Source organism: Corvus kubaryi, unplaced genomic scaffold (genome assembly GCF_017639235.1).
Source record: "Corvus kubaryi isolate FWS band 111438036 unplaced genomic scaffold, C.kubaryi_AGA036_p1.0 37256, whole genome shotgun sequence".
NCBI lineage: Eukaryota > Metazoa > Chordata > Aves > Passeriformes > Corvidae > Corvus > Corvus kubaryi.
The window spans coordinates 3693267-3711338 of NW_024581076.1; the positions used below are offsets into that span (position 1 = coordinate 3693267).

The 18072-nt window shown below is 35.2% G+C and overlaps 1 protein-coding gene across 5 annotated transcripts in view; it reads left to right on the forward strand.

The window, feature by feature from the left end:
- Nucleotides 1–18072, forward strand: part of DYNC2H1 (dynein cytoplasmic 2 heavy chain 1) — a 155446-nt gene that overhangs the window by 32925 nt on the left and 104449 nt on the right. For 4 of the 5 annotated variants that reach the window (XM_042023793.1, XM_042023794.1, XM_042023792.1 and 1 more), the window contains exons 39-54: nucleotides 9–216; nucleotides 579–708; nucleotides 2184–2339; nucleotides 3259–3518; nucleotides 4158–4404; nucleotides 5090–5241; nucleotides 5763–5907; nucleotides 7174–7276; nucleotides 9159–9326; nucleotides 9447–9571; nucleotides 10733–10981; nucleotides 11772–11880; nucleotides 12872–12985; nucleotides 13810–13952; nucleotides 15233–15314; nucleotides 16567–16721. In XM_042023793.1, the coding sequence (XP_041879727.1) occupies nucleotides 9–216; nucleotides 579–708; nucleotides 2184–2339; nucleotides 3259–3518; nucleotides 4158–4404; nucleotides 5090–5241; nucleotides 5763–5907; nucleotides 7174–7276; nucleotides 9159–9326; nucleotides 9447–9571; nucleotides 10733–10981; nucleotides 11772–11880; nucleotides 12872–12985; nucleotides 13810–13952; nucleotides 15233–15314; nucleotides 16567–16721 (2546 nt within the window). The remainder of the gene's footprint in view (nucleotides 1–8; nucleotides 217–578; nucleotides 709–2183; nucleotides 2340–3258; nucleotides 3519–4157; nucleotides 4405–5089; nucleotides 5242–5762; nucleotides 5908–7173; nucleotides 7277–9158; nucleotides 9327–9446; nucleotides 9572–10732; nucleotides 10982–11771; nucleotides 11881–12871; nucleotides 12986–13809; nucleotides 13953–15232; nucleotides 15315–16566; nucleotides 16722–18072) is intronic. The other variant, XM_042023791.1, reaches the window with a different exon arrangement.

Below are 18072 nucleotides of genomic sequence, written 5' to 3' on the forward strand. Positions count from 1 at the left end.
GGAAATAGATATTACTTCATGGATAATTTGTGATGGTGATATTGATCCTGAATGGATTGAATCTTTGAATTCTGTTTTGGATGACAACAAATTGTTAACTATGCCCAGTGGAGAAAGAATTCAGTTTGGTTCAAATGTCAACTTTATATTTGAAACTCATGACCTTAGCTGTGCTTCTCCTGCTACAATATCTCGAATGGGAATGATCTTTCTGAGGTAAGTCACGGGAGTATTACATACTTTTAAAGTAAGCAAATATATACTTACTTTTCTTGAAAGGTATTCTCAGGTGAAGGGAGCAGTTGGTTAGTTGCTTACACTTAGGAAGCCAATCACTGGGAAAGTTTCTTTAGGTTGCATATCCCTTCTGTGCTGTTTATTATAATCTTTTTACTTAAATACCTCAGATTTTTTCCAAAAGACATGGTGAATTCTTTATTGGAGAGCCCAAATACTGGTTAGAAATTGTTAAAGTATTTTACCAGACTTTTTCTGGAATTTTGTTGGTTTTTTAAAGCAGTCTATTTAAAGATATGGGTGCCTTATATTTATCTGAATCTTGTTTTGTTTTGACTTAGTGATGAAGATACAGATCTTAATGCTCTAATAAAGTCTTGGTTAAGAAGTCAGCCTGAAGAATCCAGATACAACCTTGAAAACTGGATTGGGGACTATTTTGAAAAGGCTTTAAACTGGGTTGTAAAGAAGGTTAGTAAATGAATACTTAATCAAATTTCAGCTGCTGTTAAGTGTGATCCATTTTTCTAGTTTAGCACTGAATAGATCATTCAGATTAATGTTTGAATTGTAAGTAAAAAACCCAACTCAGTGCTTTTTTGATAGAATTATAGAATTGTAAAATATCCTGAGTTGAAAGGGACCCACAGGGATCATTGAAGTCCAGTTCCTGCTCCTGCACAGGACCACCCCAAGAATCAGACCATGCAGCTGAGAGAGTTGTCCAAACTTCTTGTACTCTGGCACGCTTGGTGCTGTGACCACATTAATGATGCTGTTTCCTTAGTATAATTAATTCTGGAGCTATTATAATAAGGTCCCAACAACTGATCACTGTGCTTAAAAGTTTTGGAACATTTAATACCATTTTAACTAGTAAAGACAGATACTAAGTTTCACAGATTTAACATGCATTTCATTGTTCCATACCAGACATTTTTCTTTATGTTTTCAGAGATCTGAAGGACTTGAATATGTAAAAGAAAAGAAAAAGTGAAGAAATTATTTTCTAGATTGATGTTATTGTCTATCACAAAAAAAGATGGCTAAAATTTGTCAAGTTGCACAGTGTACACTGAAGATTGTAATAGGTTGAGGAAAAATGTAATGTCATATCTGGGGAAATATTTTGACTGTTCAGAATGTTAAATTCAAACAGCTTTCACTAATCTGTCCTGAATTTAAGTATGTAACTTTAGCTCTCTAGGATTCTACTCAAAACCTTGACTGAAAAATGTTTTAATAGGTGAAAAGTGGTACGTAATTACAATATTTAATAAAAGGTTAGTCCAAAACTTTGTGAATTATCTGGATTCTGGGACTCTGGGATGTACATCATAGTAATTGTTCTGCATATGCTAGATTTGCTGAGGGATTCTAGATGCTTCCCAGACTCGCCTTCTGGAGGAGTTGGATTCACCTTGATCTCAAGTAGCTTATGTGCACAAAACATTTTTTAGGAGACTTCCCCACTGCTGTGGCCAGTGTGCTACTGTTTGAGACCTGCACTGTCTCCTCCTGGGGTACATATATGGTCCTGTTGTGTTGTTCTAATTATTTTTCCTCCTAGTTCTTTCATTCATGGCATTGTTCCTGAGGCTGCAAATTCTCTTTGGTGCTAAAAAGCAGAATCTCTAAAGAGTCTGTTCAAAAGAAAGGTTTCCAGTATACAGTTAAGTTTATTCCTTATAGATTCTCAAGATCTGTGAGGAAAGTTTTGATTGCTTATCCTAAATTACATGAACTCAGAGTCTGGAGTTAAAACCTCCAAATCAATGCTTAGACATAATTTAATGCCAAGTGAATTTTCTAGAACAATAGCAATGTTGAGATCTTCCATCATTTGTGAAAATGTCAAGAAGAAATGAGTAATAATTGCGTACTAGCAACACATCACATTTATATTGAGGAATATATTTAAATCTACTACAACTTTCAATTTACAGAATGACTTTGTGTTAGAAACAAGTTTAGTTGGAACTGTGATGAATGGACTGTCTCATCTTCATGGGAGTACTGATCGTGGACAGTTTATTATTAACTTGTTACGTGGTCTTGGTGGCAATCTCAACATGAAGTCACGACATGAATTTGCAAAAGAGGTAATCTCTGTGCTCTAATTTGATTTTAATTTGTGTTATCTGTAGAGAAGTTGCTGAGAAGTAAAGGAATGTTTTATGTGTCACTGATGCATTGCATCTGTCCCAGATAGCAATCCTTTGGTTCTGCACCAAGAGATTGTGAAATACCTTTGTCCATGCTGCTTAGTGCAAGGACTCACTGTAGCAGGCTGTGTTTGTATATATGCATTGTATATGTAATTCAGATTTATTTTTGTGGGTTTTTTTTCTGTTCAGAATACTTGAAATAATAATAGGACTTTGCACCTCATTAGGAAGGTATTGTTAGGGCATTACACTGAGGTTATATATTGTATGCACTGGGGTGAGGTTCTGTCTCTGTGAAGATATTTGAGAGTACAAGGGCCAGGCTAAAGTTTTGGAAAACTGTGTGGGTGTACTGGTTCATAGTGGCTTGAGAATGTTGACCTTGGAGATAGTTATTTCCACAATCACACTTGGGTTTTGTGTTGGAGAGAGGGAAGTAGTTCCTTCCAAAAGACAGCGATGAGCTATAATATATATACTGGGCAATTGGTAAAGGTTTAGACTCAGCTCTAGGAATTAGTTATTCATGCATGTGAATGAGTTATATCATGATTCTTCTTATTAGGTTGCCTAATAAAAAAAATGTAAAGCTTTCCTAAATACAATTTAATTTAATTTCTTTATATTATGAAAACTGGAAGAGTAATATACTATTTAGTTAAGGACTTGATCATAAAGCATATGCATGATATGATTGAATTTTCAAAGGCAGCCTCAAACTATCAAGTCGAAGGATTATATGTTCGATTTTACATAAGTATTCTTTAAACTTTCTTTAGACTAGCTTGAAATGGTAGATCTTGTTGTTAGGAGTATGGATTTAACTGAAGTTTTATTTTTATTTTCTTTAAAGGTCTTCAGTTGGGCACAAGAGTCTCCTCCTGATCCGAGGAAGCCCCTGGACACGTACTATGACACTGACACTGGAGAGCTAATGCTGTATCAGCTGAAAAAACCTGAAAATCTGACAGCTGATGACTTCAATAATCTCCAAACACTTCCTGTCATCCAAACCCCTGACATGCAGAGAGGTTTAGATTACTTTAGACCATGGCTAGATATTAATAATAAGCAGCCATTTCTTCTTGTGGGTCCTGAAGGATGCGGAAAGGGGTAAAAAATAGTTCCTATTTTAAGTAAAATATACTTCTAGTTGTTTGACAGAATTTTTAATATTTTTTTATAATGCTTTTAAGATATGAATTTCTGATAGAATATGACTGGTTTAGGTCATTAATTAAACAAACCTTTTGTAGTGGCAAATAAGTAAATTTTTATGAAGTTGTACAGGGACAGTTCAGACTGTCATTATGCATCTAAGACATCTAAATGTGGCTTTTAGATATGAAACAAGATTTTTGGAAAACCAACTGTCATGGAGCAACAGCTTAGAGGCACGTGAGATCCAGTCTCATTTCAAGAGGCTCTAGATGCCTTGTGTGGGCAACTGAATTTAGCACATTCTGTTGCCTTTATTAGATTCCTTATTTAGATGGCTTGGGTCACTACAATCAAGGTATTAAATTAACTGTTTTGTGCAGCTGTATACACTACATTTTCATTGAATTTTGTGAATGGAAAATGTTACAGTTTTAAAGGCAAGGATGTTGAATTCAGCAAACCTCAGCTCCACCTATTCCATTAATACAGGATGTAGTATGTGCATTTTAATTCAAAATCTATAAAATATCTTTGGATACACAGCATTTTAATTTGTTTATGCCTATATGTATGTACTGTTTGCTTTTCTAGGATGCTGCTTCACTATGCATTTTCTCAGCTCCGTTCCACTCAGATTGCTACCATTCACTGCAGTGCGCAGACTACTTCTCAACATCTTCTGCAAAAATTAAGTCAAACTTGCATTGTAATCAGTACAAACACTGGGCGAGTGTACAGACCAAAGGACTGTGAAAGGCTTGTTTTATACTTAAAGGACATCAATCTACCCAAACCTGATAAATGGGGAACAAGCACTCTTGTGGCTTTTCTGCAGCAGGTGAACACTTACATCTATTATTTATCAAGGGACTCAAGTATACTGAATATAATTTAGTGTATGTAGTAAGTACTTACGTCAAATAATTTCAGAGTTAAAATCCTGCATCTGAGTTTTGTTTGTGCTTTACTAGACTATGTAGGTGTCAGCCAGAAATAAGATACCACTTTCATTTGGCTTATATTTATAAATAAATAAAGACAATGATCATCTTAATGAGTTACAATGCAGTAGACATATGAATGACAAGAAAATTGCCAGGAGTAGTCAGCATGGATTCACCAGGGGCAAGTCATGCTTGATGAGGGGAGGAGAGTGAATATAGTCTACCTGGGCTTCACTAAGACCACTGATGCTGTCTCCCAAAAGATCCTCACAAGAAAAGCTGTTGATCCAAGCTGTGTAAGCAGATAGTGAGGTGGGTTGAAAGCTGTCTGAAGAGCCAGGCCCAGAGGGTGATCATCAATGGTACAGAGTCTACTTGAGGCCAATATCTGTTTAACATCTTCATTCATGACCTGGACAGTGGAGTCCTGCAGGTCTGCAGCTGACAGAACTGTGAGAAGTAAGACACCTCAGGCAATTAAGAAAGCAGAAATAATGGTATACTTCTCGCTATTTTATTTTATATTGTATGATACTCTGTTGACTTTCTTTTAATGAAGTATTTATTTAATTATTAAAGGTTCTTACATATCAAGGATTTTATGATGAAAATCTGGAGTGGGTTGGTTTAGAAAACATCCAAATTGTGGCTTCCATGTCAGCTGGAGGAACATTAGGAAGACATAAACTTACCTCCAGATTCACTTCTATTGTTCGTCTGTGTGCAATTGAGTAAGTATATGTAAATTAGTCTAACTCTGAGAACTCAAGAGTCAGCCTCTCTTTATAAGGATGTCTTGTCAATTTAGTCTTTATGCAGATGTAGCTGTTCTAGTCTTTCATCTTTTCTCACAGTTTGTGATTGTCAGATTTGGTGCTATTTGGTGCCTCTTGGCACCAGAGTCCAGCTAAGAGGAATCTACAGCTGCCTGTTGATAATGAAGTGTTTGAAATGTTTCCTGTTGGATAATTTTGTTTCCAGTGAACTGCTTTCTGCAGCTTTATGTTAAGGTGCTGTTTGTTTAAAAAGTTAGAGAAATTGAAGTTTATTTGTTTGTTTTTAAGTTTGACCATATCAACATATGTATTTAGAAAATTTCTGAGAGGCCTATTGCAATAAAATGGTAATTTTACTTAGCTTCTGGATGGAAATGCTAGTCAATGAAATTTCTCAGTAATTGTGTATATAAGTTTAACTCAGTTTTAATTAAATAGAAAAAGTCCATAATAATTAATTTTCTTCCCTTTTTTAGCTATCCAGAAAGAGAACAACTGCAAACTATTTATAGTGCCTACCTGGAACCCGTACTGCAGAAAAACCTGAAGAATCACCCTGTTTGGGGTTCTTTACCAAAAATACATCAACTAGCAGGATCTATGGTTCAAATCTATGAACAGGTATGGAAACTGTTTTTATTTCTTCAAGGAGATGGAGAATTCAGATATTTTATTACAAATAATTAGCTTTTGATATTAACAAGCAAGTAAAAAGGTTTATCAGTATTAAAATCTAAGTTTATATATTTTTAATAAAGTTGATACCAATTTTGGAGCTTCTTACTTTCAGAGAATCCTAGATGTTAGAAGCAAGCCAAGTAAGAGTGAGTGCTCCGGCTTTCCCACAGATTTATTTTAGGATTTTGCACGCATCTTAACACTTCTATACTTTCAGTTCCTGATTTACAAAATGTGGACAGTAGTGTTTTCCTACTTAATGGATGAGGAAACAGTGCAACAGATTGTTGTGTGCCCAGTTGTTTATGGATGATGTTATGAACAGAGAAGGAGATATGAGAGTGGAGTCCTTTACAAACATCAAGGACTACCTACTAAAATTGTATACTGTTAAAAGCGGGTGTTTAGAACTGGACACAAGTTCATTTTAGCCTCCCACTTGGAATTTTATGGACTTCTATCTAGCAAAACGCTTAACTCCTTGCTTTTCTTAATGAGTACATAGCCTTACTGGGGAAGGTACTGTGTGATGCTTGCTGTAGAATATATGTAGGAGCTTGCTGTAGAATGTGTGAATATCCCCATCCAGGCAGAAGCATGATACAAACCCGATCTTTATGACTGGAATGTGAGTTTAGTTGCTGGCCAGCATGCACCTGTTAGCAGGAGTTTCATATGGCATTATCCATGTATTCTGAGAAATATGAGTTTAAATCTCATTACACTGCAATCAAATAACTGATGAAAGCAGCTATTCTTTAAATTAAAGATGTAGTTGTAAATTCAAATATCCACTCTGGGAGAAGAGTAAGTATGAAGTATTTTGTTGTGAGAAAGCGTTACTAATTTAGGTAGGTTTTAGTGAGAAAATGTTAATAATTTAGGTAGGTTTTTATTCAATTTCAGTATTGCCTTTGCGTATCATATTTGGTATTGTTTTAAAAAGCTATGTATTTTGTCTAATAATACTGCACTAAAAGTCCTAGGTGAGATGTGCAGTAGTTTCCATCAAAGATGAAAACAGAAAGAACCAGAAAAAATGTTCTGAGGAAATCTTTTGTGGTCAGAATACAAGACTTAAACAAGGAGTGCATTCATAAAATATCTAAATATACACCAACTAGAAAACTAATTTATCTGGTACCTTAGAAAAAGTGCTTTACATTTTACAATATCACTTTTTTTCCTTCCCTTAACTCCCGTTTTTAGGTACGAGCAAAATTCACAGTGGATGATCACAGTCATTACCTTTTTACACCATGTATTCTTACTCAGTGGGTTCTTGGTTTATTCAGATACGATTTAGAAGGTGGTAAGTCACTTGCTTGGCTTTCATTAATAAAGCAGTTCTAAAATGGCCTAGATTATTACTGATGTCATTCTTACTGTTGGCTCCACATGTAACTCATTGATCTTTTTAAACTGTGGACTGTCCGTAACTCAGTAGAGGGAATAAATGCGTGACAGTTCATTCCATAACATAAAAGTAAACAAGTTTTAAAAAATCTAATGATGTTTTAAAATATGTGTGGGAGCTGCTACTTACGGTTTTAAGGGAAGTTAGTAGGTTGGGACTGCATTCTTACTATGGGAACTTGAACTATGCCCCCTACTCCCCACTGTTTTGTTCTGTGTTTTTTTGATTTGTGTTGGGGTTTTCTTGAGCATATATGTTGTTTTCTGGATTCCCAGAGCCTTGCCCCTCATGCTTGTCCTGCTATACTTGGTTGTATAAACCTGGTTTATACACATCATTCATAGGCTGCTTTCTAATCTTTTCTTTTTTTTTTTTTTCTAATCTTTTTGTCTCTGAAATTGGTATTATTACTAGATCACGAGCAATACTCGTATTTTAGCTCTTACATTGATTAAAAGGCTGCATAGAGGGTTGCTTAAAGAGGATAAAAGTCATAAGAATGTTGTACTTAATTTCCACTTACTTTCTGGGACTGACAATCAGTGAATGGGTGATCTCAGCCCATTTAAGGACTTCTTAGTTGTATCTAGTGTTGTCATATGCATGTGTGTAGGAACCCAGAGTGCCGAGAATATTTCTCTTCCTGTTTTTAAGGGTTCTTACCCCCTGAACAACACTGTTTTAACCTCCAACCTTGGAAAAAATTACCAACGATCAGACAAGAACTAGAAAATACAGTGGTGTGAATTAGGTGATAGACTACTCTGTAAGATTGTCACAGGGTGAAAAATATAGAGGTTTTGGGCTTCTCTTTGTAGTAAATAGATAAGAGTAAAAAATATCAAAATGGAGGATTGTTGTTGTTCACTAAACCTTCTTCTCCTTCTTCTACTACTCCATATTCTGCAGTAAAAGTAGTTTGGAATGATTGGATAGAGAATTCTGCAGGTCCTGCCCGTGTTACTGAATAATTGGTAGGAAAGTGAAAATAATACATGTTTTTAGTAACTATTGGTTAAATTATCTTTAAAAGGCCGTGTAAATCTTGATAATTAGATTTAACTCCTGCTTTCTGTGCTCTGTGCTGTACCTGGGTCACGCTAGTGGCTCTGTTCCTCTGATTAGACTTAATAAACAACTATCCGGCAGCATTGAAACTCCAGGAAAAGTCTCGGTTTATCTTTGAAACTCCTTGCAAGGACTTTTAGAAAATTCTTTCCCATCAGGAGGGATTTGATTTATGGCACGGTTCAGTGTCACATGTGCTTTTCCAGTGATGAACAACGCAGCTTGTTAGTTACTTACCTTCCTTTTTACTTTTGTGAGGAATATTTAAGATTTGGAGTCTCTAGTGGCATTTTCTATACATACTTTGCTATGCATGTTTTGGGTATCTATTCTTATTTTAGTATTTGTTATCAGTCTTTCTCTTTCCATTTAAAAATGTCTTCTGGATTTTCTTGGTTTTATTGCCTGGAAAATTGACTTTTAATTTTAACTTTGTGTGCAGCACCTTGTTCAATTTTGTTAGAAGCTGACACTTGTAATAGAGAGAACTTGTTTTAATAGAATATATTTCATTTCATCTTGTCATGATCCATAAAGATATTATTAAAAAGCACTTCATAATGTTTGCTTTTTCTCTTATTTCTTCCTTGCCGATGCTCTCCTGCTGGTATGTAATTTCTCTTGCTCATTTTCAATTTCGTATTTTGAAATAGAAATTTGAAAATTTATTATAAATATATAAAATTAATTCTCTCCTTAAATTTTGTAGGTTCATCGATACAAACTGCAGACTTTGTATTGGAAGTTCTTGCTTATGAAGCACGTCGCTTGTTCCGTGACAGAATTGTTGGCATGAAAGAACTTCATGTATTTGATAACATTTTGATCAAAGTGTTTCAAGGTGATTGGGGCTCAGATGTTCTGGACAATATGGCAGGTGAGCCCTTTGAAGCGTACCGCACAAACTTGAAATAATTGTTTAGGAACTATGTAATCAAGCAAGATAGCATATGAGTTGAACATAGAAAGTTTTGAATGTTTCCTTTTATTTTCACAGATACCTTTTATGTAACTTGGGGAGCTTGTCGAGAGGCATACATCACACCAGGACAGGCACTGCCACCACATGGGAGGCCACTTGGCAGACTAAACTCAACAGACCTGAAGGATATTATTCAAAAAGTGAGACATGATTAAAGAATATACACTGCAGGGGTTCACAGCAATGATTCTAGACAGTTTTGGTGAAGAGTAGTAACATGCGAGCAGCAGGTTTACGGTGGGGGCTGCTTCTTGTTCAAAGAATCATCATTTGCATTCGGTGAAGCGAGGGAAGACTTGTGCAGGCAGTAGGAAGTATCATGTAGCAAGGTTGTTTTAATGAAAGGGCATCAGTTGCATTTGCTGCTGATTTTCAACAGTTTGTTGAACCAACATTTTGACAAACATTTATGTCCATATATATTTGTATATTGTTTGAGTATCTAAGTGTTTTATTAAATGATTACTTTTCAAATTTGTAATTTGGTAACATAGTTTTTATTTCAAGAGATGCAAATGGACTTTTTGGAGATGTGGCTCGCTTTTAAGCAGTAAAGTACAAAAAATGAGCTTGATGAGGAAACGCAAACATTTTAACTCTTCTAGGCTATGTGATTTTTAGGATGAGAGCTTTGAGATCATCACCCTTGGTCATAGTGTTTGATGGACTGCTCTTGCAGATGGGACTCTACTCCCTCTACCTAAGTGCCAACTTGTTACCAATAGACTGTATGGGAAATGGTGAAATTCAATAGTCCCAGTAAGCGGGGAGTTTGTTGGTTTTGGTTTTTTTTTGACTACACAGTTATGTTAGGCTTCAAAGATGAGGTTTTAATAAGTATAACAAGGTCAGAATTTAATTGTAGGATCTGTTATTGTGTGTTTCACTAGGAACTTCCATAATCTGCAATTGTGCAGCAATTAGGTACCTAAAACACTCTCCTGAGTTATTAATGAATTAATCTGTAGTCAGAGACACAGTTCAGACTTTGTTCTGGTCCATTATTCAATTTTAATTAGTTCAGTGGTAGATTCCTATTTCAATATATCAAAGACTTTCAGGGTGTTATGGTGCTGGGTGTAGAATATGTTCATTACTGATACATTCATTACTCAAAAAGGGTATGTGAGGTGTATCTAAATTCGGTCACAAAAATAATTTGTTTGGAATGAAGACCAATGTGGTCTCTAAAGCTTTTAAGCCCTTCTTTTCTAAATGTTTAAATGTTGGATGTTTTCATATCTCACTGCTTTTATTTATTACTAGTGATCCGATTTTTTTTTTCTCTTTTTTTAAAATAGGGCATCATTCATTATGGACGGGACAAAAAAGAGATGGATATTTTACTGTTCCACGAAGTCCTCAGTTATATGTCCAAAGTGGACAGAGTGCTAAGTTTCCCTGGAGGTTCACTCCTTTTGGCAGGACGGAGTGGTGTAGGTCGTCGGACAGTTACCTCTTTAGTTAGTCATATGCATGGAGCTGTGCTGATTACTCCCAAAATTTCCAGAGGTTATGAGCTGAAGCACTTCAAAAGTGATCTTAAATACGTAAGTCACTCAGTTTCTTCTATTTTGTAATGCTGTAGGTGTATGTTAAAGAAAAGAAATTTTGAATGACGCAAAGGGTTGTGTGAAGAGAGATTTTAAGAGAAGAAAAATGACAGTCTAAATGAAAGAAGTAAGTTTTTAGAAGTTCTCACTCCAGATGTGTATACTGTTCTTTATAGTAACGAACTGAAACTGCACTTTTTGGAACATCTTGAGCTCTTTTTGAGTGTTATAGAACTTAAGAGGTTTATGTGAATATTGGAAAGTCTTTTTCATGTATATATTTCCATATTGATATATACCTTTATTTTCTGTCTCTACTATGATCCACCAGTTAATAGTAGTTGAATCAAATAAAATCTTAGTGATTGATGAAAGTGTACATATTATTTAAAACCAGATGCAAACCTTGAATCAAGTGTTTCTCATTGCCTTCAGCAATGCTAAAGAGTATTCTAGATCTATGACTACACAAAAGAGTGATACCATTGAGTCATATACATAAATATACTCTATGAAAGAGTCTGTTTTAATTATTTTTTCATTACTAAGATGCGTATCTAGGCAAAGTGTTCTTTGTAATTGATACATAACTGCATCACCTAGAAATCTTTTGTAAATATATAATAGTGTAGATGCTGTGGAGAAAATATGTATGTAATACGTAGTCAGAGAAAGGTTATGATCCTTGTCAGTCCCTTCCAACTCAGGATATTGTATGATTATCATTCTCTTATGATCAATACATATATTCTATACACTGAGATTTAAATGTCCTCCCTGCTTCTAGGTGATGGAGCTTGCAGGCATTGAAGCACAGCAGGTGGTATTGCTGCTCGAAGACTATCAGTTCGTTCATTCCACATTCCTGGAGATGGTCAACAGTTTACTGTCCTCAGGTGAGTCAAGTCCAAAGAGATTATGGTACTACTTATACCACACAGAATTAGCTCAATGAGGCAGAATTAGATGATGTTTTCTAACTTTATGTCTCTATCAGAAGGTTTAGGTAGCTTTCTATGCTGTTTTAGCTAGAGTCCTTCCACATGAGAACCTGACTCAAAGTTCACTTAGCTGTCTTTTAACCTACCCTATAGTACAGGTGCTTTCAGTTCCTCTAATGTGTTTCAAAGGACTTCTTTATAACAGGGTAACCACAAAATGACGATGCATTCTACTCTACAGCTTCCCTTCTATAATAAAATTAAAAATTGAGAGGTTTCCAATGCTTTACTAGGTTGTATAGACTGAGGCCTTTACTTAAATGAACACCAGCAGAGCTCACTTTCCTGAAAGCAGTGAGATGATAAATAACAATAACAAAAGTGACTTTATTTTACTGTCCAGTTCTGTTCCTGAATCAGAGAGAGGATCACTGAAGGACTGAGTCTAACTTACTACATGTTTTTTTTGGAACTGCAGTAGTTTAAGAGCTGATTGATAAGAGCCCCAGATTTTCCTGTCTCTCAGGTGCAACCTCAAATCTACTTAGAGTATCAGATTTCCATTATCCAGTATCAAATCTTTGTCTGAGGATCTAGGTGACTACTCATTTTCATGTTCCTGTGTCCTGGTGTATTCACAGTTTGGTTTGATTTGTTTTGTATACAGTATTGGGTCACTGCCTTTGGGTAGATTTGAAAGAGCTTTTTTCAAACACATTTCATCAATATGAACAAAGTAGACTTAAATAGAATCACTGTAATTTGTTTTTTTGTTTTCATGATCTCATGAAAAAAATGATTAAGTACATGGGATAATACTCATGAAAGTATACAGGTGAATACTACCATATTTGAATTCTCTATACAGAGAATTCAAGGGAACCCTTCAGAGGAATTTAAAGAATTATAGTGTATTTTATCTGACTTAAATTCATTCTTGAAATAGGAGAAGTTCCTGGGCTGTATAAAATAGAAGAATTAGAACCATTGCTATCTCCTCTGAAGGATCAAGCTTCGCAAGATGGATTTACAGGACCAATTTTCAACTATTTCACATACCGTATGTCAACAGAGTTATAATTTATAATTTATTATGAAGTTACAAAAGTGGTATAATAATGGACAAATAATTTCTAACATGGTCCTTCTATTGTGTGCAGTTTTTGCTTTTAGTTAGTTATTAAATACCAGGCAGGAATAATGATATCTGTGATATTTGAGGGCATAGAATCTCAAATTAAAATTTATTTTTCTGTCTGAAATTTTGTGTTGATGAATGTTCAACAAATGTTATTAAATCTACTGTTGAAAGTAATTAGAAGGAAGAAAGCTTTTGTTCCCTTTATGTTCTGGTTTGTATAGCTTTTATATCTATCTAGTAACAGAGATTTTTTCTATTTGTCAATTATACCAAGAAATCACTTTGGCTTCTGACTAATCATAAGCAAGTTTACAGATAGGTTTCTTAATTATTTGTGTTTCTTCCTTGGCTCAACAAGAAGATTAAATAGTTTACAAATAAATCAAGGAATATGGCTGAAAGAATACAGTCTTAGTAGCAGGCCATGGAACTACTTCTAATTGGTTTTATTGTTCTACCTCAATTGGAATGAAAATTAGTGGTACCTATTTAAATACTGTCAGCTCTCCAGAATTAAAAAATACACTGTAGTATATGTAACGAGAATTCATGATACTAAATAAGGTTCTACTTATAAACATTCCTGTCCTACTGTGATTTGATGTTTTAGGCTCTTTTTTTTTCTGAAATCACCTTGTGATAAGTATTTGAAAGAAAGTAAATTATGTTGTATTTGTTATAAATCTACCATCATGTAGTCAGATTGTTATGTACTAAAAATTTAAAATGTTACATTTTCTTAGGGATCCAACAAAATCTGCATGTTGTCTTGATCATGGATTCTACCAATTTAAATTTCACATTAAACTGCGAAAGTAATCCAGCACTATATAAGAAATGTCAGGTTTTGTGGATGGAAGCCTGGTCAGATGACAGTATGAAAAAGGTAAATTTTATTAATTGTGACTTATTTAAATTAGTATCTCTAAATATAACTGAGCTCTGGTGAGTAAGGTCAAGATATTTAAAGTTGTGAAGGAATAATTATCACTGTACTTAGTTAATCTATTTTTACGCTCTTACAAAGACAGAAGATTCCGCAGAACAGTTGAGTATTATTAGCATTGTTATTTTAGCAGTAACATTATGTTTTGTTCTCTCTGTGGGCTGACCTGAACAACATGCTGACTGCTATGACTCTGATCAAACACAGCATTTAACAACAAAATACAGACTACAAGCAAAATGTTAAAGGCAATTGTATTGGGTTTGTGCAGCGAGGTTTTGGTGTGGGGGTTGGCCTTCAGGGGTGACTTCTGTGAGAGGCTACCAGAAGCTTCCCCCATGTCAGCTGGCTCCAGGAAGATGTGCTGCCAGCCAAGACTAAGCCCAGTGCTGGCAGTGCCTCTAGGATAACATTTAACAAGTGGAAAGAATTTACTGTACAGGGGCAAATGCAGCTAGAGAAAGGAGTGAGAAAACATGAGAGAAACAGCCCTGCAGACCCCAGGGTCAGTGCAGAAGGAGGGGCAGGAGGTGCTTCAGGTACTGGAGCTGAGATTCTCCTGCAGCTCGTGGTGTAGACCATGGAAGGTCTGCCCCTGCAGCCCATGGAAGTCCACAGTGGAGCACAGATTCACCTGCAGCCCATGGAGAGCCCCGTGCTGAGGCAGGTAGAAGCACCTGAAGGAATCTATGACCGCGTGGGAAGCCCGTGCACATATATGCATGTGCTTGTCACACAGAGCTTGTTGCACAGAACAACCTAAACAGAACCCCTAAGCACTAACATAAACAGTACCAATGCAGCATTGCCATCATCCTGTTCCTCCTTCTGAGTGATCTCAGTGAAGGCCAATTAGTGGGTAATATGTACATGGGCAGGATGTGGATTAAGACTGTCTTATTTCCTCTGTAATTGTATATACTTTTAAAACTTCCAACATTTGTGCTGTTGTTGGAATCTTCTGAGAATTAGTTGCTCCTCCTTACAGCCAGGAAAATCTCTTCTACTTGAGAGAATAGGAAGTTATCAGTGACATGGAAGGGCAGAATTTATCTTTCTAATGCTAAAAATATTCATAGATTCCTTTTTCTGACTAAATGCATCATTTTCAGTCTTTTCAAAACAGAAGGTAGATTGAAAGTTCGTGGGTTTTTAAAAAATTGTAACTCGAATTGTAGTTGTTCGTAATTTTCATGCAAAAAATCATGTGTTTTTTTTAGATACCTGAAATGCTTCTGTGTGATTCAGATGAACAAGAAAAGACTGGAAAAACACATAAAGAAGTTAAGAAGAAACATTCAGGTAATATTTAAGTAGACCTACTAGTTATTATTCTTGTTATTAAACACTTGATCCCGTGTTGGGCATAGATAATAACATAGATACTTTGAATATGTCTTTAGTAGCATTTTCATAGACTTTGGTGTCGTTTCCACGGCAGGCATTTTGCACAAGGAAGTATTAGTCTGGAACATACATCCTGGCTGATCAAATGTGGTCTCTTCTGTCACATGCAGTCACTGTGTCTATTCAATTTTATAAACTGATTTAGCTGTATCTTGTTTTGGTCTGTGTGTTCCTTCAATGTGGATGTTATTTTGCAACCCGAAAATTTGATGTTTTGGGATTTTTTTGGTTTATATATTTCATTATTCTTTTTGTAGATTTGCTGGGTTTATTTTAATAATTTCAAAAACTAGTTTCCTGTAAGTAATGCCCCTTTTTCAGAATAATTTGTTTTTATAATAAGACTCCAAGTTTGATCATGTTAAAAATAGGGTCTCGAACATAATCTAAGAGACCAGTGCCAGCACTCACTTGCAGAATACTACTTTTAGCCACTTTCTATAAAAGTAGCACTTAGAGGCCATGGAACCAACAGAATACAAGATGGTAAGTGGTTCAGTTGGAGTTTCTTGTTTTATATTGCTTTTTAATAGGCATTCCTGCCAATCAGAATAATGGCCAAAAATAATATTTAGTGTTCACATGATCATCCCTCTTTATCCTAGATCATCGTACTTAATGCAGGCCGCAGTACTTATTAGAGGCATTCATTTATATGTAGATATGCTTTAGCAATTATTTTCTTTTGTAGGGTAGTGCAGTTTATTTTACAGTATCTTTAGGCTTCTTTTGAGAAACTGTTCAACAAACTGAATGGCAGGAAAACTTTTTAGTTTGCCTGTCATCAGAGATAAGGGAGAAGACAAAAACACATGGGCTTTATTTCTAAAGAAGGCCAAGTATTTTAAAATTCAATTTTTGTGGAAGTAGTTTCTTGTATGATTAGCCCTCAGTAATCTGCAGTTAATTTTCCTGGCTTTTCCAAACATCAAACAATTTCAGTATCCTTCTTTCTGAGAAATAGGCATTTCAAATGTACTTACATGTTTCCCTGATAGTACTTTAAAAAAACATAGTCTTTGTGCTTTTTGAATACCCTTAATTCATATCTCAAAGAGCAAGCATATTCTGTTGCTATTTCTTAGTTATTTTAATGTGAGATGAAATTCAGTATAATTTTATCTGTGTAACAAATGATGTTGTACAGGTGATTCTGATTTTCTGAAGTCGTTTTTGGCAATCCATGAATCATGTAAAATATACGGAGCAACACCTAGCAGGTATATGACATTCCTTCATGTATACAGTACCATCAATAACAGTAAAAGAAGAGAGCTAATAAAAAGGCAGAACCACTTGCAGGTATGTGTTTAAAACACTTAAAATACTGCTTTTCAAAATATTCTTGCATTAGGAGATGTCTTGTGTATAAATGGGCTGTAGCTGCTAACATTGTTATGTGATGTGTCCTCTATTGGCATATGCTCATGCTGTGGTTTCAGGAGACAAATAGTATCAATCTTAATGCCCTTCTCTGTTGAAGTGCCTGAAAGAGTGAAAAGTGGTTTTCTTGTTTTCATTAATATTTTTTGTCAAGAATGTATCAGACTGGGCATGTTTTCTTGGAAGAGTAAAACATACTTGAAAGCAATTTACATTTTTTCACCCATGTGTATTGGAATTGTGTTGCTAAAAACCCATCATCTTTCCATCAATATAAGTCCTGCCTGTGCTTTTATAAATCTTCCTTTTGTAGCTCCATACTCCATCCCTTTATATCTTGACAGCAACTTCCTGCTTCGTGTGATTTTCATGTCCTTCTAGTTCAACAAACTGTTACATTCAGTGTTAACCTCATGGTGCTCTTATGTAGCTTTGACCAAGGTTCCCTGTGTTGTGATTTTCTTTTCTTTCTGTTTTGGAATTGATTTTGAATTCCTTTGGCACACATCAGTCCTTTGGACAGTTGTAGCCCAAATGCAGTTCTTCTTGCAGATGTTATTTTACTCCTGTGCTGTACGTATAACATCCTTTTTTTTGAAACCCATTCGGTATCTTTCCAGTCACACCTACTTCCCTCCCACCAGTATATTTTGGAAAGATCTGTATGGTCCTTTAGGGCAACTTTTATCTTTACCTTTCTCCCACCCCTTTCAGCTCCTCTTCTCAGTGACCCTTGCTGCTATTCAGAACCACACTGGCAGTCTGTATTTTTTTCTTAAAACGCTTGTCCAAACAAAATTACTTCCTTGCCTTGTATTCTGCCTGCCAATATTTTTCCATCACTGTAGTACGCAGTTTAACAAGATTTCAATTTGTAATAATAGAAATTGGATTTTCAGTTTATTTAGAAAATAACTGGGGTTTGTTTGTGGCAAACGCTCATTTGCTTGTTAAATGCTCTGGTTAAATAAAGGTAATAACTTACATGAAAATTAGAAATGTGTATCCTAAATCAAAACATCTTCCACGTAATTTTTTTTCAAATGTATCTTGAAATATTGGTAATATATAATTAGCATAAAGTAAACAATGTGGAAAGTGTGGGTAAAGAAAATGTTAATATTAAGCTTTATTTTATACGTATCTATGATTTTTAGAGAGTGTACAAATATGTAGAAATCAGATAATCTATTTTGTTTAATTCTGTTTAATTTTTATAGATTTGCTTTTATGGGAGATATTGTTACGTTGAGTTAATATCAATTAAGTG